The sequence below is a fragment of the Salmo salar genome, chromosome ssa14 (genome assembly GCF_905237065.1).
Source record: "Salmo salar chromosome ssa14, Ssal_v3.1, whole genome shotgun sequence".
NCBI lineage: Eukaryota > Metazoa > Chordata > Actinopteri > Salmoniformes > Salmonidae > Salmo > Salmo salar.
The window spans coordinates 95459941-95483270 of NC_059455.1; the positions used below are offsets into that span (position 1 = coordinate 95459941).

General features: G+C 42.2%; 1 protein-coding gene across 10 annotated transcripts in view; it reads left to right on the forward strand.

The window, feature by feature from the left end:
• Positions 1 to 23062, forward strand: part of fa49a (FAM49A) — an 82932-nt gene extending 59870 nt beyond the window's left edge. For 8 of the 10 annotated variants that reach the window (XM_045693636.1, XM_045693638.1, XM_045693634.1 and 5 more), the window contains 9 exons: positions 766 to 887; positions 1984 to 2089; positions 8935 to 9071; positions 10856 to 10933; positions 11473 to 11589; positions 16195 to 16274; positions 18947 to 19073; positions 19448 to 19518; positions 20566 to 23062. In XM_045693636.1, coding sequence (XP_045549592.1) covers positions 766 to 887; positions 1984 to 2089; positions 8935 to 9071; positions 10856 to 10933; positions 11473 to 11589; positions 16195 to 16274; positions 18947 to 19073; positions 19448 to 19518; positions 20566 to 20629 — 902 coding nt within the window. In that variant the 3' untranslated portion in view covers positions 20630 to 23062. 10 annotated transcript variants of the gene reach the window in all.
• The last annotated feature ends 268 nt before the right edge of the window (positions 23063 to 23330 follow it).

Sequence of the window (23330 nt, forward strand, 5' to 3'; positions counted from 1 at the left end):
AAAGTAATGATGGACTGTCGTTTCTCTTTGCTTGTTTGAACTGTTCGTGCCATAATATGGACTTGGTCTTTTACCAAATAGGGCTATCTTCGGTTTACCACACCTACCTTGTACACAACTGATTGGCTCAAACGCATTAAGACGTAAATAAATTCAACAAATTAACTTTTAAGAAGGCACACCTGTTAAATGAAATACATTCCAGGTGACTACATCATGAAGCTGGTTGACAGAATTCCAAGAGTGTGCAAAGCTGTCGTCAAGGCAAAGGGTGGCTACTTTGAATAATCTTTTTTGGTTACTACATGATTCCATATTTGTTATTTAATAGTTTTGATGTCTTCCCTGTTATTCTACAATGTAGAAAATAGTAAAAAAATAAATAAAGAAAACCCCTTGAATGTTCTAAAACTTTTGGATATTGGATATTGTAATAATCTAGTCCTTATTCTCCTCTTACAATCCTTCTCCTTCCTCGGAAACTAAACACCCTTCCCATTATGCCTTCCCTCCTTTTCCCTTTAATTTCCTTCCGCGCTCTCCCCCCACACACACAACCTTCCTATAACCCTAACCCTAATTCACCACTCTAACCCCAACCCTACTTTTCTCTCCAAAACTCCATGTCCCATCATGCTCCTCTCTAACTCTCAACCTCAAACCTAATCTACCCTCTACAACTCCATTTCCCATCATGTTCCTCTTTATTTTCAACCCAAACCTCCAAAAAAATGCCATATCCCATCATGCTCCATTCTCCTCCAGATGCCCAGCCCACGGAGGCAGAGACGGCGGTATGGAACCAGGTCAGTGCTGTCCTGGAAGAGGCCCACGGCATCCTGGCTGAACTACAGTCTTATAACGGGGCGGGACAGGAGATACGAGAGGTGAGGGGAGGGGTGTGTGAGGAGGAGGGGGGGGGAGCATAAATTGAATATTAATAGAGTATATGTTAATCACATTAAATGCTGTAACAAATAAACCAAATTGCAATAGGTAGCCTGCTATCTTGCTACATACAAATGATTATTCAGAAAGTACCATTGGCCGCTAAAAGACAAATATATATAAATATTAATCAAGCACAATTTGTTATTCTAGTCTTGTTCACCAGCTGTGTGAATCTCTCAATTAGGGAGAGAACCTACAATTCTCCCACAAACGTTATACCAGCATTGATCAAACATTTCTCCTGCTCAAACGTTAGTCTTAGTGTGTGGTGGCTGGTGCCACTGAGCCTCTGTGGTGTTGAATCAAGTTAAAAGGTTTGCTCCGATGTGTCTCACACACACACACACACACACACACACACACACACACACAGCTTTGATCTCTCTCTCTCTCACACACACATCACAGACATCAAAGCAGCTGAGAGGTCAGCCAGGTGGCCAGCAGAACTCTCTGAACACACTACAGTCTTTAGCAGCCTATTACCAAAACTAGACTGGGAAACAGTGGCTTCAATTCCCACTCATATATTTAACGATCACTGGGAAGAGAATAGAATGACTGTTGAGCTTTGATTGCTTCATAGAGCAATAGTGTTGAATATCTTCCTGCCGCTATTTTCTTTCTATCCAAAGATAGATTTATGGACAGCATAGGTTTGGAATCCTACACAGCTCGTACTAACCCAATCTGGTCAGATCAGTGTTTACTTGAGGAAGGAAGGAAGGAAGGAAGGAAGGAAGGAAGGAAGGAAGGAAGGAAGGAAGGAAGGAAGGAAGGAAGGAAGGAAGGAAGGAAGGAAGGAAGGAAGGAAGGAAGGAAGGAAGGAAGGAATTTATCTTCTGTTCTTTCTCCTTTCTCCATTTCAGATTAATATTCTAGGTGGCGTATTGTGTTTGCTAAGAATCAAGAGTCCAACATCTGTTCTTCTCCTCCTCTTCTCCTCCTCCTCTTCCTCCTCCTCCTCTCATCCTCTTCCTCCTCCCCCTCTCCTCCTCTTCCTCCTCCTCTTCCCCTCTTCCTCTCCTCCAGGCCATCCAGAACCCAGGTGATCTGCAGCTACAGGAGAAGGCCTGGAACGCAGTCTGCCCCCTGGTGGCCAAACTCAAACGCTTCTACGAGTTCTCCCTCCGACTGGGTGGGTGACACACACGCACACACACGCGCAGGCCACGCACACACACACGCACGCAGACATGGCTATGCTTCTGCATTAACATGGCCTGCAGGCACAGAAAGGAGAGGAGAGGAGAAACAACACACAGTTCATTTTACTTCATTATTTATAACACAAGGATAGAGTTATCTCAGATTATTTATAACACAAGGAGAGAGTTATCTCAGATTATTTATAACACAAGGATAGAGTTATCTCAGATTATTTATAACACAAGGACAGAGTTATCTCAGATTATTTATAACACAAGGAGAGAGTTATCTCAGGTTATTTATAACACAAGGACAGAGCTATCTCAGATTATTTATAACACAAGGACAGAGCTATCTCAGATTATTTATAACACAAGGACAGAGCTATCTCAGATTATTTATAACACAAGGACAGAGCTATCTCAGATTATTTATAACACAAGGACAGAGCTATCTCAGATTATTTATAACAGAAGGAGAGAGTTATCTCAGGTTATTTATAACACAAGGACAGAGCTATCTCAGATTATTTATAACACAAGGACAGAGCTATCTCAGATTATTATAACACAAGGAGAGAGTTATCTCAGATTATTTATAACACAAGGAGAGAGTTATCTCAGATGATTTATAACACAAGGACAGAGTTATCTCAGATGATTTATAACACAAGGACAGAGTTATCTCAGATGATTTATAACACAAGGACAGAGTTATCTCAGATTATTTATAACACAAGGACAGAGTTATCTCAGATGATTTATAACACAAGGACAGAGTTATCTCAGATTATTTATAACACAAGGACAGAGTTATCTCAGATGATTTATAACACAAGGACAGAGTTATCTCAGATGATTTATAACACAAGGACAGCGTTATCTCAGATTATTTATAACACAAGGACAGAGTTATCTCAGATTATTTATAACACAAGGAGAGAGTTATCTCAGATTATTTATAACACAAGGAGAGAGTTTATTTATAACACAAGGACAGAGTTATCTCAGATTATTTATAACACAAGGAGAGAGTTATCTCAGATTATTTATAACACAAGGACAGAGTTATCTCAGATTATTTATAACACAAGGACAGAGTTATCTCAGATTATTTATAACACAAGGAGAGAGTTATCTCAGATTATTTATAACACAAGGACAGAGCTATCTCAGATTATTTATGTATGGAGAGTCATGATGATATTAGATGTAGCAGCTTTAATGGCTTCCCTTGCAGACTTTATTTCACACATAAATACACACATACTGTACATTAATACACACACACACAGCTCTCCTCCTCTCAGCCACCTCTGCAGTAGCCTGACCTAGCAGGCAGCAGTTGCTACGGCAACAGCGGAACACGGTCATCAAGAGAGTAATAGAGAGAGAGAGAGAGAGAGAGAGAGAGAGAGAGAGAGAGAGAGAGAGAGAGAGAGAGAGAGAGAGAGAGAGAGAGAGAGAGAGAGAGAGAGGGGGAGTCACAAAGAATCAGTGCTGTAGTCGACGCCTATGGACACAGCTCAAATGACACCTTATTCCCCATAAAGAGAAAGGGCTCTCCTCAAAAGAAGTGCACCACGTGGGGAATTGGGTGTCATTTGAGACGCAGGCTCGAAAGTGAAGTGTCCAGATCGATGTTCGGCTACGTGACAATATGGACGGCACCTTTCACACGTACACAGACCCTGCGCACACTTCTTAAAAAACACACCCTAAAATACACAGTGCCTGAAACACTTCCTGGTCCAGAGACACTTCCTGGTCTAGAGGAAGGGGAGCTGAATCAGGATAGAGAGAAATAAACCCTTTACAATGATGACGACAGAAAAACCCCAACCTTCCTCAGTCCCCTCAACATCCTCTATTCCTCCCTTTCATTTACTGCAAACCCAGTTCTCCACTAATTATAGAAATATAATACCTAGAACTGCCATCCAGTTGATCTGTGACAAGGGAGGAAGAATATGCCATTGCTACCTGTTTAGATCACTGAGAAAAGTCACCCACATCTGAGAGGTGACATAAAGTCCGTCAATCAATTGATGGTTCTGAAATACTAAGTAGAGCTCTTCGGGGAGTTATAGGAAAAACAAAAACACTCCAAGTTATTGGTTATGCCACGTATTCCAAACTGTATCAAATATGCATGTCACGTCGGTTGGAAGGAGAGGACCAAGGTGCAGCGTGGTGAGCGTACATATTATTTTTATTAGAAAAGATGCCGAACAAAACAATAAACACTACGCAACAAACCGTGAAGCTAAAGGCTATGTGCCATAAACAAAGTCAACTTCCCACAACACAAGGAGGGAAAAAGGCTACCTAAGTATGGTTCCCAATCAGAGACAACGATAGACAGCTGTCCCTGATTGAGAACCATACCCGGCCAAAACATAGAAAATAAAGAACATAGAAAAAGGAACATAGAATGCCCACCCTAGTCACACCCTGGCCTACCCAAAATAGAGAATAAAAAACCTCTCTATGGCCAGGGCGTGACAATGTATATATACTGTCCTGGAGTATTCAGCGGGAGTGTGGGGTGATAAGACATACAGTTGAAGTCGGAAGGTTACATACAATTAGGTTGGAGTGAATTAAACTCGTTTTTCAACCACTCCACAAATGTATTGTTAACAAATTATAGTTTTGGCAAGTCAGTTAGGACATCTACTTTGTGGATGACACAAGTCCTTTTTTCCAACAAATGTTTACAGACAGATTATTTCACTTATAATTCACTGTATCACAATTCCAGTGGGTCAGAAGTTTACATACACTAAGTTGACTGTGCCTTTAAACAGCTTGGAAAATTCCAGAAAATTATGTCATGGATTTTGAAGCTTCTGATAGGCTAATTGATATCATTTGAGTCAATTGGAGGTGTACCTGTGGATGTATTTCAAGGCCTACCTTCAAACTCAGTGCCTCTTTGCTTGACATCATGGGAAAATCAAAAGAAATCAGCCAAGACCTCAGAAAAAAAAATTGTAGACCTCCACAAGTCTGGTTCATCCTTGGGAGCAATTTCCAAACGCCTGAAAGTACCACGTTCATCTGTACAAACAATAGTACGCAAGTATAAACACCATGGGACCACGCAGCCATCATACCGCTCAGGAAGGAGACGCGTTCTGTCTCCTAGAGATGAACGTACTTTGGTGCGAAAGGTGCAAATCAATCCCAGAACAACAGCAAAGGACCTTGTGAAGATGCTGGAGAAAACAGGTGCTAAAGTATCTATATCCACAGTAAAACGAGTCCTATATCGACATAACCTGAAAGGCCGCTCAGCAAGGAAGAAGCCACTGCTCCAAAACTGCCATAAAAAAGCTAGACTACGGTTTGCAACTGCACATGTGGACAAAGATCGCACTTTTTGGAGAGATGTCCTCTGGTCTGATGAAACAAAAATAGAACTGTTTGGCCATAATGACCATTGTTATGTTTGGAGGAAAAGGGGGATGCTTGCAAGCCGCAGAACACCATCCCAACCGTGAAGCACGGGGGTGGCAGCATCACGTTGTGGGGGTGCTTTGCTGCAGGACGGACTGGTGCACTTCACAAAATAGATGGCATCATGAGGAATGAAAATTATGTGGATATATTGAAGCAACATCTCAAGACATCAGTCAGGAAGTTAAAGCATGGTCGCAAATGGGTCTTCCAAATGGACAATGACCCCAAGCATACTTCCAAAGTTGTGCCAAATGGCATAAGGACAACAAAGTCACGGTATTGGAGTGGCCATCACAAAGCCCTGACCTCAATACCATAAAAAATGTGTTGGCAGAACTGAAAAAGCATGTGTGAGCAAGGAGGCCTACAACCCTGACTCAGTTACACCAGCTCTGTCAGGAGGAATGGGACAAAATTCACCAAACTTATTGTGGGAAGCATGTGGAAGGCTCACCGAAACGTCTGACCCAAGTTAAACAATTTAAAGACAATGCTACCAAATACTAATTGAGTGTATGTAAACTTCTGACCCACTGGGAATGTGATGAAAGAAAAAAAAGCTGAACTACATCATTCTCTCTACTATTATTCTGACATTTCACATTCTTAAAATAAAGTGGTGATCCTAACTGACCTAAGACAGGGAATTTTGACTAGGATTAAATGTCAGGAATTGTGAAAAACTGAGTTTAAATGTATTTGGCTAAGGTGTATGTAAACTTTCTACTTCAACTGTATGTACGTGTCCTGTCCTGGAGTGTTCATGTCACAACTTCCGTCGAAGTTGGTGCCTCTCCTTGTTCGGGTGGCGTTCGGCGGTCGACGTCAGTGGCTTTCTAGCCGCCACCGATCTACGTTTCTTTGTCTATATGCTTTGTCTTGATTGTACACACCTGGTTTCCATTACGTTATAATTTATTCCCTATTTAACCCTTTGGTTCCCACATTGTTTTGTGCGTGTTTGTTCTTTTTAAGTGGTCGCTCTTTTGTGTTGAGCTGGAATAGTTTCCCTGTATGGAATTAGTTTGTGATTTATTCGAGTAAAGTACGTTTTTACTCAGTTCTGTGTCCTGCGCCTGACTCCGTCCTACCCGCTGCACACTGACACTTGACAATTCAGTGGGAGTATGGGGTGCTAGGAGGTATCTCAACAATGAACACATCCATAACAGAGCAGTATATTATTTTCTAGGTGTCCACAAGTTTGCACATATACTGGCAATAACTGGGGACATGGGCTGGGAACCCTGTGAGGTGAGACGGAAGGCATGTATGGTGAGACTTTGGAATAGACTGTTGGATATGCCAATTGCCAGAATTTCCAGCAAAAGGTTTTCAATGGGATCTCTCCATAGTGGTCGCCTGGGCAACTGAAATGTCTAACCTTTATCAACAGTCTGACTGGGAACAGTTGTACGAAAACCAAATAAAGGAAGACATAAACTCTACTAAAAAACAACTGATGATGCAATATGAAAATAAATATGTGGAGGAGATGAATCATAAACCCAAATTGAGAACAGGGTAAGATCAGGGATATTGCCTCTGCTTATTGAAACAGGTCGGTATTGTGGTAAAATGGAAGAGGAAAGGCTATGTACCTATTGTGACCTCAAAAGAAACAGATAATACAATTAATTTGATCCTCTATTGTCCTTTCTATCACGATATAAGCTTGCATTTATTCCAGAAAGCACACCAGATATACCTTGGCATTATGTGGCTGAGCGATGAGGAGAAACTGAAATTGTTTTTTTTGTCCATTGTGTATTTGTTTTTGTATTTGCTTTCTGTGGTTTGGGGTGTGTTAGTATATGTGTTTATGTAGAGGGGTGTTTGTTTAGAGTATTCCGGGGTTTTTTGGTTATGTTCTATGTTTTGTATTTCTATGCTCTGTCTATGTTGTGTATTTCTTTGTGTTGGCCTGGTATGGCTCTCAATCAGGAACAGCTGTACATCGTTGTTGCTGATTGGGAGTCATACTTAGGTAGCCCTGTTTTCACCTGTCCTTTATGGGAAGTTGTTTTTGCACTGCTGCGTGTGTAGCCTGCATTACTGTTCGTTTTCTTGTTTTGTTTTGTTTTGTCAGTGTTCAAATAAACGTTAAAATGAGCACTCAACCCGCTGCGCCTTGGTCCACTATATACGACGACCGTTACAGTAGGTGTACAGATTGTGTGCAGGCCTGTCTTCTCTTTGTGCCAGACTGGGATCAAATGCCGTTTCATTTTTCTGGATTTATTTATCTGTATTTGTATTTATTAGGGATCCCCTGCCAAGGCAGCAGCTACTCTTCCTGAGGTCCAAAACACACCAAAGCACCCACATTACATATAAAACAACAGATAAAATAGTGAACTATGTTTGTACTGAATGAGCTGAAGATAAAACAGTACATCATATAACATCCCTACACCACCACATATCCACAACACAAAATGTTCAATACAACAATATCACAATGTGTGCGTATGCATGTGTCTGTACCTTTGCGTGTGTATATATACAGTGCAAGTCAACATTTTTGGACACACATACTCATTACTCAGGTTTTTCTTTATTTTACTATTTCTACATTGTAGAATAATAGTGAAGACATCAAAACTATGAAATAACACATATGGAATAATTCGAGGGGACTACATCATGAAGCGGGTTGAGAGAATGCCAAGAGTGTGCAAAGCTGTCATCAAGGCAAAGGGTGGCTGCTTTGAAGAATCTCAAATATAAAATCTATTTTGATTTATTAAATACTTGTTTGGTTACTACATGATTCCAAATGTGCTTTTTATAGTTTTAGTGGATATAATTATTGCTTGTATAACCTTATTTAGTATTATGTATTGATTTATTAAAAGTTGTATATATATATACAGTATATATATATATATATATATATATACAGTATATACATACAGTATATATATATATATATATATATATATATATATATATATATATATATGTATACAATATATATACAGTATATATGTATACAATATATATACAGTATATATATTTATATATATGTATTTAAATATTATGTATTGATGTATTAAATGTTGTATATATATATATATATACAGTATATATATATATGTATATATATATATATATATATATTTAAATATTATGTATTGATGTATTAAATGTTATATGTATTGATTCTTTGTCAATCTCTATGCGATGCGCACTGCACAAAACACCAGAAGAATTACAACAGTGAATTATTGTCATGTTTGTTTATGTGTCAAATAATCCCATAAGAGATGGGTTACCAAGTGGCGATTTGTCCCAAAATTAAAATGTAATTCATTCATTTGTTCGGTACTAATGTTACGTACATTATTATGTGTCTATGTCTTTGTAGAGAATGCACTGCGTAGCCTGCTGGAGGCGCTGACGAGCCCTCCCTACGCTCCCATGCAGCACCTGGAGAGAGAACAGGCCCTGGCCAAACAGTTCGCTGAGATACTCCACTTTACCCTCAGCTTCGACGAACTAAAGGTGAGGAGGAAGGAGAAAGGGAATGAGGAAGGGTTAGCTAAACTCCTGAGTAATTTGGTCAGGTACCATTTATGTATCCATAGTCTGTCCAGGAGAGATGGGGGTGCGTTCCTTTATATTTTTACATACTAGGGTTGGGTGGTATCCAGAACATACCGTCATACCGTTTCTGTACCATACCGGAGTACATGGTATTACCCAATGTAACCACAAGGGGTGCTATTTACATGTATTTTTTTGGGGGGGGACGCACAGATTGTTTGGGGCAAAAGGGATCTTGATCCAATAAGGGACTGAATGTCTCTGCTGTAACCATGAAGGTTGATCTTGACATCTAGCCACTGAGCTAGCAAGTTAGCAAACCAAATGCAAAGCTGGAGCCCTGAGATGGATATCATTGATTTGATACAGTGCCTTTGGGAAGTATTCAGACCACTTGACTTTTTCCACATTTTGTTAGGTTACAGCCTTATTCTAAAATGGATTTAACAGTTTTTTTTCCCTTTAATCTACACACAATACCCCATAGTGACAAAGCAAAAACAGATTTTTTTTTGTGTTAATAATAAAAATTTAAAATAAATTGATTTACATAAGTATTCAGATCATTTACTCAGTACTTTGTTGAAGCACCTTTGGCAGCGATTACAGCCTTGAGTCTTCTTGGGTAGGATGCAACAAGCTTTGCACAACTTTATTTGGTGAGTTTCTCCCATTCTTCTCTGCAGATCCTCTCAAGCTCTGTCAAGTTGGATGGGGAGCATTGCTGCACAGACATTTTCAGGTTTCTCCAGAGTTGTTCGATTGGGTTCAAGTCCAGACTCTGGCTGGGTCACACAAGGAGACTTGTCCCGAAGCCACTCCTGCATTGTCTTGGCTGTGTGCTTAGGGTTGTTTTCCCGTTAGAAGGTGAACCTTTGCCCCAGTCTAAGGTCCTGAGCACTCTGGAGCAGGCTTTCATTAAGGATCTCTCTGTACTTTGTTCCGTTCATCTTTGCCTCGATCATGACTAGTCTCCCAGTCCCTGCCGCTGCAAAACATCCCCACAGCATGATGCTGCCACCACCATGCATCAGGTTTCCTCCAGACGTGACGCTTGGCATTCAGGCCAAAGAGTTCAATCTTGGTTTCATCAGACCAGATAATGTTGTTTCTCATGGTCTGAGAGTCTTTAGGAACCTTTTGGCAAACTCCAAGCAGGCTGTCATGTGGCTTCAGTCTGGCCACTCTACCATGAAGGCCTGATTGGTGGAGTGCTGCAGAGATGGTTGTCCGTCTGGAAGGTTCTCCCATCTCCACAGAGGAACTCTAGAGCTCTGTCAGAGTGACCATCGGGTTCTTGGTCACCTTCCTGACCAAGGCCCTTCTCCACCAATTGCTCAGTTTGGCCGGGAGGCCTGCTCTAGGAAGAACCTTGGTGGTTCCAAACTTCTTCCATTCAAGAATGATGGAGGCCACTGTGTTCTTGGGGACCTTCAATTCTGCAGAAATGTTTTGGTACCCTTCCTCAGATCTGTGCTTCGACACAATCCTGTCTCAGAGCTCTACGGACAATTCCTTCGACCTCATGGCTTGGTTTTTGCTCTGACATGCACTGTCAACTGTAGGGACCTTATATAGACAGGTGTGTGCCTTTCCAAATCACATCCAATCAATTGAATTTACCAATTGTAGTTACTGTATAAGCAGTGGAGTAGTGCACACTGACTTACGCAACCCCCCCCCCCCCAAAGTGTTTTCACTGCACTGATTATAGCTAGCTCCTCCCCTCTCTCTCTCTCTAGATGACAAACCCAGCCATTCAGAATGATTTCAGCTACTACAGGAGAACCATCAGTAGGAACAGGCTGAACAACCAGCAGGTAAGACCATCAGTAGGAAGAGGCTGAACAACCAGCAGGTAAGACCATCAGTAGAAACAGGCTGAACAACCAGCCAAGACCATGTCGGCCTGTGCTACATTGGTTCTGCAACCTGGATCGCTTGGCTAAACTGTCAGACAGTTGCTAGGGTAACAGTGTTCATTACCAACTGTTACCGTTCAACACATAGTACTGTTATTTGTCTTTGTGTAGATGTTGAATGAATTGAACTAACACTCACACTTGATTATTTTTTGCCTTACTAACTCTGACTTTGCTGATAGCTGCTTTATTGAGGAAAATGTTACTTACTATGACTGTGATACGTGGTTGTCCCATCTTAAGATGAATGTAAGTCGCTCTGGATAAGAGCGTCTGATAAATGACAAAAAAAATGTAAATGTGAAATGTAATTGCAGGCGGGAAAAGCATCCAACGATGTCACATTAGATGACTTGCAGATACACAACAATTACAGAGGAATCCTGTGCCAGATATTGTAAATGTTGTCGCGTTCCAACCATCTCTCTCTGCTGCAGTTGGAGGCAGAGAACGAGGTGAACAACGAGATGGCCAATCGGATGTCTCTGTTCTACGCCGAGGCCACGCCCATGCTGAAGACCCTGAGTAACGCCACCACCAAGTTCGTGTCAGAGGTCAGTCAGAGGTCATGACCCCTGTCCCCTAGTTGGAGTCCCTTCCTCCTTCCCTCCCCTCCCTCCAGCTCTTACCGTTACCTAGCACCAGCTCCCGCCCACTAAATTAAGAACCTACCTCAAGCCGTTAATAACTACCACTCCGTCACCCTATTCTATCCTCACCGCCCCCCAAGTTACCCCATTCTACCCTCACCGCACCCCAAGTTACCCTATACTAACCTCACCGCACCCCACGTTACCCTATTCTACCCTCACCACAACCCAAGTTACCCTATACTAACCTCACCGCACCCCAAGTTACCCTATACCAGCCTCATTGCACCCCAAGTTACCCTATTCTACCCTCACCACACCCCAAGTTACCCTATTCTACCCTCACCGCACCCCAAGTTACCCTATACCAGCCTCATTGCACCCCAAGTTACCCTATACTACCCTCACCGCACCCCAAGTTACCCTATTCTACCCTCACCACAACCCAAGTTACCCTATACTAGCCTCATTGCACCCCAAGTTACCCTATTCTACCCTCACTGCACCCCAAGATACCCTATACTACCCTCACCGCACCCCAAGTTACCCTATTCTACCCTCACCACACCCCAAGTTACCCTATTCTACCCTCACCACAACCCGTTACCCTATTCTATTCTCACCACAACCCAAGTTACCCTATTCTAGCCTCACTGCACCCCAAGTTACCCTATACTAACCTCACCGCACCCCAAGTTACCCTATACTAGCCTCACCACACCCCAAGTTACCCTATACCAGCCTCATTGCACCCCAAGTTACCCTATTCTACCCTCACCACAACCCAAGTTACCCTATTCTACCCTCACTGCACCCCAAGTTACCCTATTCCAACCTCACCACACCCCAAGTTACCCTATTCTACCCTCACCACAACCCAAGTTACCCTATTCTAGCCTCACTGCACCCCAAGTTACCCTATTCTACCCTCACTGCACCCCAAGTTACCCTATTCTACCCTCACCACACCCCAAGTTACCCTATACCAGCCTCACTGCACCCCAAGTTACCCTATACTAGCTTCACCACACCCCAAGTTACCCTATTCTACCCTCACCACATCCCAAGTTACCCTATTCTACCCTCACCACACCCCAAGTTACCCTATACCAGCCTCACCGCACCCCAAGTCAGCAGGGGCAGCAGGTAGCCAAGTGGTTAGAGTGTTGGGCCAGTAATTGAAAGGTTACTGGATCCAATCCTTAGCCTTAAATGACTCTATACTAGCCTCACCACACCCTATAGTAGCCTTAAGTCACCCTATTCTAGCTTTTGTCACACAACACAAAGCCACAGATGTCTCAAGTTTTCAGGGAGTGTGCAATTGGCATGCTGACTGCAGCAATGTCCACCAGAGCTGTTGCCAGAGAATTGAATGTTAATTTCTCTACCATAAGCCGCCTCCAATGTTGCTTTAGAGAATTTAGCAGTACGTCCAACCGGCCTCACAACCACAGACCGTGTTAATGGCGTGGTGTGGGCGAGCGGTTTGCTGATGTCAACGTTGTGAACAGAGCGGCCCATGGTGGCTCTTGGGTTATGGTACGGCTCATGCATAAGATATGGACAACGTACAAAACAAACACAATTGCATTTTATCGATGGCAATTTTAATGCTCAGAGATACAGTGCCAGTCAACAGTTTGGACACACCTACTCATTCAAAAGTGTTTCTTTATTTTCGCTATTTTCTACATTGTAGAATAATTGTGAAGATGTCAAAACTATGAAATAACACATGAAATCATGTAGAAACAAAAAGAGTGTTAAACAAATCAAAATATAGTTAATATTTTAGATTCTTCAAAGTAGCCACCCTTCTCCTTGATGACAGCTTTTCACACTCTTGATGACATCCTGAGGCCCATCGTCGTGTCGTTCATCCACCGGACATCACCTTTCACCATGATATCGCACGGCCCCATGTCGCAAGGATCTGTACACAATTCCTGGAAGATGAAAATGTCCCAGTTCTTCCATGGCCTGCATACTCACCAGACATGTCACCCATTGAGCAGGTTTGAGATGCTCTGGATCGATGTGTACTACAGCGTTTTCCAGTTCCTGCCAATATCCAGAAACTTCGTACAGCCATTGAAGAGGAGTGGGACAACATTCCACAGGCCTCAATCTTCCTGATCAACTCTATGTGAAGGAGATGTGTCGCGCTGCGTGAGGTGAATGGTGGTCACACCAGATACTGACTGCTTTTCTGATCCACACCCCTACTTTTTATTATTAAGGTATATGTGACCAAATCAAGTCAAATCAAATTGCATTGGTCACATACACGTGGTTATCAGATGTTATTGCGAGTGTAGTGAAATGCTTGTGCTTCTAATTCCGACAGTGCAGCAATATCTAACAAGTAATCTAACAATTCCTCAACTACCTAATACACACAAATCTAAGTAGAGGAATGGGCTCAGAATATATACATATAAATATATGGATGAGCAATGACAGAGCGGCATAGGCAAGATGCAATAGTTGGTATAAAATACAGAACAGATGAGATGAGTAATGCAAGATATGTAAACATTATTAAAGTGGCATTATTAAAGTGACTAGTGTTCCATTTATTAAAGTGGCCAATTAGTTCAAGTCTGTATGGAGGCAGCAGCCTCTCTGTGCTAGTGATGGCTATTTAACAGGGGTGGCCTGTAGCCTAGTGGTTAGAGCATTGGAAAGGTTACTGGCCCAATCTAATCGAATCCCTGAATTGACAAGGTAAAGATCTGTTGTTCTGCCCTGAACAAGGCAGTTAACCCTCTCTTCCCCGGTAGGCCATCATTGTAAGAAAAAATGTGTTCGTATTAAAACGTCTTAGGGATAGCCCCCTTTTTTTCAATTTTCAACTATAATGTGATTATAAATCAGATTAAATAACAGTTGGACTGATCCTACAGAGTTCTTAGACTCAACAACCCTGAAGCAATTATCAGTAGACAAAACATAAACACAACAAATGTATATTAGACACTGGTAACTTCAAGATTGTACCCTTTTTTGCCAATTTTCGCCTAAATGACATACCCAAATCTAACTGCCTGTAGCTCAGGCCCTGAAGCAAGGATATGCATATTCTTGGTACCATTTGAAAGGAAACACTTTGAAGTTTGTGGAAATGTGAATTGAATGTAGGAGAATATAACACAAATAGATCTGGTGGGAGAAAATACAAAGAAGAAAACAACCGTTTTTTTTCTACCACCATCTTTGAAATGCAACAGAAAGGCCCCAAATCTAGCCATCACTCTGTTTGTAATTCCGATAGTGTCCACAAGATGGCAGCAGTGCATGTGCAAAGTTTCAGACGGATAACTCGAAGTATGAGCAAACTACATGACTTTTAGTGTGAAGTCACCCAGGTACATTTGGGCAAAACGTGAAGAAGACATTCACATTACATTTTTCTTCAAGAATATCATCAGATCTGTATACTAGGACTATTAGTAGCCATATTAAAAGTTCAACATTTGCAAAACACCCAGTTTTCATAACTTCATAACTTTCCATATTCTTATCATTTTTGTCCAAAAGGACAAGGCTTGTTGTCGCACAAGGTTAGCAGTGACACTTTGCGACAGATACGTGCCATCGGCGTGCCATGAAGTCGTCGCTCTCTGACCAAATTTGGAGTCCTATAGGATATACTACACCCCTAATGATATAGTGAAGTCTGGTTACATTCTAGGATCTCTGAGGAATACATACGAATGTGATTTGACTGGTTGAAAAAACGTTTAGGGTTAGATTTTCACAGATTCCTTTCTCTGCAAATTGAACGAGTGGACATACAAAATCGATCGTGCATGCTATATGGACCTTTTTAGGATATGAAGAAGGATTTTATCTAACAAAACAACACTTCATGTTATCTCTGGGACCCTTTGGATGATAAATCAGAACAAGATTTCAGAATGTAAGTACAAATTTCACCTTCAGAGGTGAATTTATCAAATCTATTGCGGTGAAAAAAAGTGTTTTGTGGTTAGGAGATCTCCTCAAACAATAACATGGAATTTTTTTCACAGTAATAGCTACTGTAAATTGGACAGAGCAGTTATATTAACAAGAATTTAAGCTTTCAGCCGATATAAGACACTTATATGTATTGACATTTGTTGTTTCTCTAAAATCTGCGATCGTGACACAAGACGCTGCATAATTTATAACTGTCCCATTATTAAAGGGACGCCGATCCCGAAGTTAAATAAAAAAAAAACAGTCTGATGTCCTTGAGATAGAAGTTGTTTTTCAGTCTCTCAGTCCCAGCCTTGATGCACCTGTACTGACCTCTCCTTCTGGATAGTGGCTCGGGTGGTTGTTATCCTTGATGATCTTTTTGGTCTTCCTGTGACATCAGGTGCTGTAGGTGTCCTGGAGAGCAGGTAGTTTGCCCCCGGTGATGCGTTGTGCAGACCGCACCACCCTCTGGAGATGCATATTTCTATATCCCAGTCATGTGAAAGCCAGAGATTAGAGTCTGCCTTCTTCCAGGGGCCAGTGCTGGTATTTACTCTGTCTCTCCCTACTCTCTGTCTCCCCCTGCTGTCTGTGTTACAGAATAAGACCTTACCCATTGAAGACACCACAGACTGCCTGAGCACCATGGCCTGTGTGTGTCGCGTCATGCTGGAGACCCCGTGAGTAGTTCTCTAGTCCTGTCTTTCTCTAGCCCTTTCTTTCTCTAGTCCTGTCTTTCTGTAGTCCTTTCTTTCTCTAGCCCTTTCTTTCTCTAGTCCTTTCTATCTCTAGTCCTGTCTTTCTCTAGCCCTTTCTTTCTCTAGTCCTTTCTATCTCTAGTCCTGTCTTTCTGTAGTCCTTTCTATCTCTAGTCCTTTCTATCTCTAGTCCTGTCTTTCTGTAGTCCTTTCTATCTCTAGTCCTTTCTATCTCTAGTCCTGTCTTTCTCTAGTCCTGTCTTTCTGTAGTCCTGTCTTTCTCGTCCTTTCTATCTCTAGTCCTTTCTTTCTCTAGTCCTTTCTATCTCTACTCCTGTCTTTCTGTAGTCCTGTCTTTCTGTAGTCCTGTCTTTCTGTAGTCCTGTCTTTCTCGTCCTTTCTATCTCTAGTCCTTTCTTTCTCTAGTCCTTTCTATCTCTAGTCCTGTCTTTCTGTAGTCCTTTCTATCTCTAGTCCTTTCTATCTCTAGTCCTGTCTTTCTCTAGTCCTGTCTTTCTGTAGTCCTTTCTTTCTCTAGCCCTTTCTTTCTGTAGTCCTTTCTTTCTCTAGTCCTGTCTTTCTCTAGCGCTTTCTTTCTCTAGTCCTTTCTATCTCTAGTCCTGTCTTTCTGTAGTCCTTTCTATCTCTAGTCCTTTCTATCTCTAGTCCTGTCTTTCTGTAGTCCTTTCTATCTCTAGTCCTTTCTATCTCTAGTCCTGTCTTTCTCTAGTCCTGTCTTTCTGTAGTCCTGTCTTTCTCGTCCTTTCTATCTCTAGTCCTTTCTTTCTCTAGTCCTTTCTATCTCTAGTCCTGTCTTTCTGTAGTCCTGTCTTTCTGTAGTCCTGTCTTTCTGTAGTCCTGTCTTTCTCGTCCTTTCTATCTCTAGTCCTTTCTTTCTCTAGTCCTTTCTATCTCTAGTCCTGTCTTTCTGTAGTCCTTTCTATCTCTAGTCCTTTCTATCTCTAGTCCTGTCTTTCTCAAGTCCTGTCTTTCTGTAGTCCTTTCTTTCTCTAGCCCTTTCTTTCTGTAGTCCTTTCTTTCTCTAGTCCTGTCTTTCTCTAGCGCTTTCTTTCTCTAGTCCTTTCTATCTCTAGTCCTGTCTTTCTGTAGTCCTTTCTATCTCTAGTCCTTTCTATCTCTAGTCCTGTCTTTCTGTAGTCCTTTCTATCTCTAGTCCTGTCTTTCTGTAGTCCTTTCTTTCTCTAGTCCTGTCTTTCTGTAGTCCTTTCTATCTCTAGTCCTTTCTTTCTCTAGTCCTTTCTATCTCTAGTCCTTTCTATCTCTAGTCCTTTCTTTCTGTAGTCCTGTCTTTCTGTAGTCCTTTCTTTCTGTAGTCCTGTCTTTTTCAATCCCTCTTCTTCTTTTGCGCCATCTCTCACTTTCTTACTATCTCTCACTCTCTTTCCATCTCACTACATTTTTCCCCCATCTCTCCATCTTTGTCTCTCTTTCCCTGTAATCCCATAGTCTTCTTCAGAAGGTCACAGACCATACCCCTGTGTAATGAGTCTTTAGAAAACAGCAGGATGTTATACTTCAGGGTTTTAAATACACAAATCAGAAGTTATACTCTGACCTTCAGTCCAAGTGTACGCTGATTGGTTTGTTCCTCACATAGTCTATTTTTCTTTTAGACCCTCTCTCTCTCTCTCTCTCTCTCTCTGTCTCTCTCTCTGTCTCTGTCTCTGTCTCTGTCTCTGTCTCTGTCTCTGTCTCTCTCTCTCTCTCTCTCTCTCTCTCTCTCTCTCTCTCTCTCTCTCTCTCTCTCTCTCTCTCTCTCTCTCTCGCTGTCTCTGTCTCTCTCTCTCTCTCTCTCTCTCTCTCTCTCTCTCTCTCTCTCTCTCGCGCTCTCGCGCTCTCTCTCTCTCTCGCTGTCTCTCTCGCTGTCTCTCTCACTGTCTCTCTCTCTCTCTCTCTCTCTCTCTCTCTCGCTGTCTCTCTCTCTCTCTCTCTCTCTCTCTCTCTCTCTCTCTCTCTCTCTCTCTCTCTCTCTCTCTCTCTCGCTCTCGCGCTCTCTCTCTCTCTCGCTGTCTCTCTCGCTGTCTCTCTCGCTGTCTCTCTCTCTCTCTCTCTCTCTCTCTCTCTCTCTCTGTCTCTCTCGCTGTCTCTCTCGCTGTCTCTCTCTCTCTCTCTCTCTCTCTCTCTCTCTCTCGCTGTCTCTCTCGCTGTCTCTGTCTCTCTCTCTCTCTCTCTCTCTCTCGCGCTCTCGCGCTCTCTCTCTCTCTCGCTGTCTCTCTCGCGCTCTCTCTCGCGCTCTCTCTCTCTCTCTCCCTCTCTCTCCCTCTCTCTCTCTCGCGCTGTCTCTCTCTCTCTCTCTCTCTCGCTGTCTCTCTCTCTCTCTCTCGCGCTGTCTCTCTCTCTCTCTCTCTCTCTGTCTCTCTCTCGCTGTCTCTCGCCCTCTCTCTCTGTCTCTCTCCCTCTCTCTCTCTCTCTCTCTCTGTCTGTCTCGCTCTGTCTCTCTCTCTCACAAATCAATTTAATGAGCACTATTGGCATGATAATCATGATTATCATAAAAGTCATTATCCAAAAAAACACAGTGCCTTAAAGCTGATTAAAGCAATAACAATTCCTGTCTCCTTCACCATCCCTCCCTCTCTCTCCCCCCACCTCCCTCTCTCCCCTACCTCCCTCCCTCCCTCCTCTCTCCATAGTGAGTACCGCTGTAGGTTCACCAACACAGACACCGTATTGTTCTGTATGAGGGTGATGGTGGGAGTGATCATCCTGTACGACCATGTCCACCCTGTAGGAGCCTTCGCCAAGACATCCAAAATAGACGTAAGACACACACACACACACACACACACACACACACACACACACACACACACACACACACACACACACACCACATACACACACACATAACTACACACACAAACACTACAACCACAGAAATGTTTTTACACTTATACCGCTGGCCTTATCTGACCACACTTGACATGTCCTCCTGTAGGGGACAGAGAATGATGACCTTTCTCTAAAACAGTCTGTCTGTCTGTCTGTCTGTCTGTCTGTCTGTCTGTCTGTCTGTCTGTCTGTCTGTCTGTCTGTCTGTCTGTCTGTCTGTCTGTCTGTCTGTCTGTCTGTCTGTCTGTCTGTCTGTCTGTCTGTCTGTCTGTCTGTCTGTCTGTCTGTCTGTCTGTCTACAGATGAAGGGTTGCATCAAGGTGCTGAAAGAACAGCCTTCCAACAGCGTGGAGGGACTACTGAACGCACTGAGGTGAGGCGACATTGAAGGGGAGAGAGAGAGAGAGAGAGAGAGAGAGAGAGAGAGAGAGAGAGAGAGAGAGAGAGAGAGAGAGAGAGAGAGAGAGAGAGAGAGAGAGAGAGAGAGAGAGAGAGAGAGAGAGAGAGAGAGAGAGAGAGAGAGAGAGAGAGTGGGAGAGAGAGAGGAAACATCGAGAGAGAGAGATAAAACAAATGATAATTACTTGACACATTGGAAAGAATTAACAAAATAACAGAGCAAACTAGAACGCTATTTGGCCCTAAACAGAGAGTACACAGTGGCAGAATACCTGACTACTGTGACTGACCCAATATTAAGGAAAGCTTTGACTATGTACAGACTCAGTGAGCATAGCCTTGCTATTGAGAAAGGCCGCCGAAGGCAGACCTGGCTCTCAAGAGAAGACACGCTATGTGTTACACACTGCCCACAAAATGAAGTGGAAACTGAGCTGCACGTCCTAACAAATGTATGACCATATTAGAGACACATATTTCCCTCAGGTTACACAGATCCACAAAGAATTTGAAAACAAACCAATTGGGTGAAATACCACAGTGTGTAATCACAGCAGCAAGATTTGTGACCTGTTGCCACAAGAAAAGGGCAACCAGTGAAGAACAAACACCATTATAAATACAACCATATTTATGCTTATTTATTTTTTTGTACTTTAACTGTTTGCACATAACATGACATTTGTAATGTATTTTTTATTTTGGAACTTCTGTGAGTGTAATGTTCACTGTTAATCTTTATTGTTTATTTCACTTGTGTTTATTATCTATTTCACTTGCTTTGGCAATGTTAACATATGTTTCCCATGCCAATAAAGCCCCGTAAATTGATATATAATTGAATTGAGAGAGATAGAGAGTTAGCGAAAGCGAGAGAAAGAGAGAGAGAGAGAGAGAGGGGAGACATCAACAGAGATAGTGTGTGTAGAGATTCTCATCTCATGTCCTCTTATCCTTCTCACCATAATTTCCTCTCCTCTCTTCCTCTCTCTCCCCTCCCCCTCATCTCCTCCCTTTCCAGGTATACGACCAGACATCTAAACGACGACAGCACCTCCAAACAAATCAGGGCTCTTCTTCAATGAGAGATGGAAGAGAGGCGAGAGAGAGAGAGAGAGAGAGAGAGAGAGAGAGAGAGTGCACACAGAGGGAGGAGAAGAAAAAACCGAGGGAGAACAAACTGTGGTGGCTGAATCCTGTTTGTTTACAAGAATGAAAAGCTAAATGATCAGGTCTGATAAAAAAAAAAGAACTGATGAAAAGAAGAAGTTTATGTATTGTTCATCATTCTGTCTCTCATTTTGTAAAAAAAGAAAATGAAGGAAAATAATCTATAGAGATATATATTAAAGAGAGAAAAAAACAAAACAAGTGTTACCAGATTTCTAATAAGTAAGACTAAAGAGGAAGAACAACAAGGAAAAAAGATATATTAGAAAAATATATGGTCACGAAATAAAACTGAAGCAAAAAAATGAAAATAAACAAAAAGGTTCATATTCCAACAACGTTAGTCTGAAGAATATTTTTGCATTCACGTAGAATATAAACAACACTGTTTGTCAGTCTCCACCTAGTCGCTGGAAAGATTTTAACCAGGCTCCATTACAAACTGTAAAGAATAGACTGGGATTGACAAAACGGCCTGATTCCAAACCAATGGCTTCTTCTTTTCCAAAAGACCTTGTTGACTCCCCTTGATCTAAAATGACTTGGAGTTGGAAGCATTATGGTGGAAACACTTCATAACATACCAGAAGGCTAATGGGAGCTTTAACCGTATTGCTGATACCAATCCAAACAATTTGTCAGATTGTCAACAAGGTCCTAGGGTACGGGGAGAGGTATTGGTTTGGGACCGGGCCCCTGTGTAGATTATGCTCAGTCACTGCATTGAGGGTCCATCCCAATAGTTTGAAGGGGCTTCCTCTTCTCCTCGTCTCCTCTCCTTGTCTCCCCTCCTCCATTTACACTGAACTGAAAACACAGGCGTTAAGTAAGTATTGCAGATGAAAAAAAGGGGACGAGGAGATAAGGAGAGGAAGCTATTTTACTGTATTCACATGCCCCCAGACACTGCTCATCACACACCCACTCCGACCCCCCCCCCCCCTCACCCCCCCACCCCCCTCCCACCTACTTGAATCGTAACCACGGGAACTGTGGGAGTTTTTGGCACTAGTACGTGATGTTATGCCGTAAATGGAGTTTGTGAAGAATTTTGGTGATTCAGCCCTCTCTTTATGGTGCTAAAACTTTTTAACTATCTACATAAAACCTCACACAACATTTCATACACCTAGTGCCAAAGCTACTGCATCATCAGCAGGTGAGGATTGGGTTAAAGGAGATACTGACGGCTAGCCTTGTAACACTGCTTGGTGTCTACCTTTAGGGGGTTAAAGGAGATACTGACTGCTAGCCTTGTAACACTGCTTGGTGTCTATCTTTAGGGGGTTAAAGGAGATACTGACTGACGGCTAGCCTTGTAACACTGCTTGGTGTCTATCTTTAGGGGGTTAAAGGAGATACTGACTGACTGCTTGCCTTGTAACACTGCTTGGTGTCTATTTTTAGGGGGTTAAAGGAGATACTGACTGACTGCTTGCCTTGTAACACTGCTTGGTGTCTATATTTAGGGGGTCCAAAAGGCTCCAGGACATCACAGTCTACTGCTCCAATCCCTACATAGCCAACCAGCCATCAGTAAACCATATTCTGTACATTGTGAAATCTTGGATGTGCCATCTTGGATGTTTTAGGGAATACTCTATTGAAACATAAAGAGAAGGGCAGAGACTATCAGAGAGGGACAAAGACCTTATCATAACAAGAGGGTATATAAACACACACACACATATATGCACACAGGCACAGTCATTAGATTACTCATAGAGTCGCAGTGTAAATAAGTGAGCAAGCTGAGTATTTTCTCATCAGGCACCTACAAGGCCAGCTCTGGTCCTCCAGGATAGAATACACAACAACAATAACAAATGTGCTTATGTTCCACTAGACATTTCTTCTTTTAGTATGAGGCAAATAAAACAAATGTTGTTGATAAAGTAGGTATTGAAAATAAAGAAGTTGAAAAAGGAGATTTAATTAGCAGAGCTGTACTTTCCATGTCTATAGACCTTAGTCTAACTTCAGTTGATCTTAGAATATATTTTCTATACAGGGATATGTGGTACAAGCATATTCTGTATAAATATATAGACGGCATGGTGTAAAAGTTCTGACAAAAATGTGTACATAAAAGGTGTTTTTATTCATTTTTAATTGTTCAGTGAAGCTGAAATTGGGTATGTGTTGTCTCTCTCAGAAATACCATGGCTTGGCTTGGACCATTGAACTTGCTGTAGTGAGTCATAGGTTTAAAAAAAATAAAAATAAAATCCCAACCTCATCTTGGCGAATGAAACGGCGGGAAGGGTGGGACTAAGGGTGAGCTGTCCATTTGCTTGTTATTTTGTACATTTTGTGCAACAATAAAACTTGTCATTTATTACATTCAACCAATGAGGTGTGGTGTCTGTGTTTGACTCTGTGTCAGCTTTCAGGAACAAAGAGTTCAATAATTGGTTGCATCAAACCTAGAGAATCTTGTTTCTCGTGGTCTGAGAGTGCCTTTAGGTGCCTTTTGACAAACTCCAAGTGGGCTGTCATGTCCCTTTTACTGAGAAGTGGCTTCCGTCTGGCCACTCTACCACAAAAGGCCTGATTGGTGGAGTGCTGCAGAGATGGTTGTCCTTCTGGAAGGTTCTCCCATCTCCACAGAGGGAC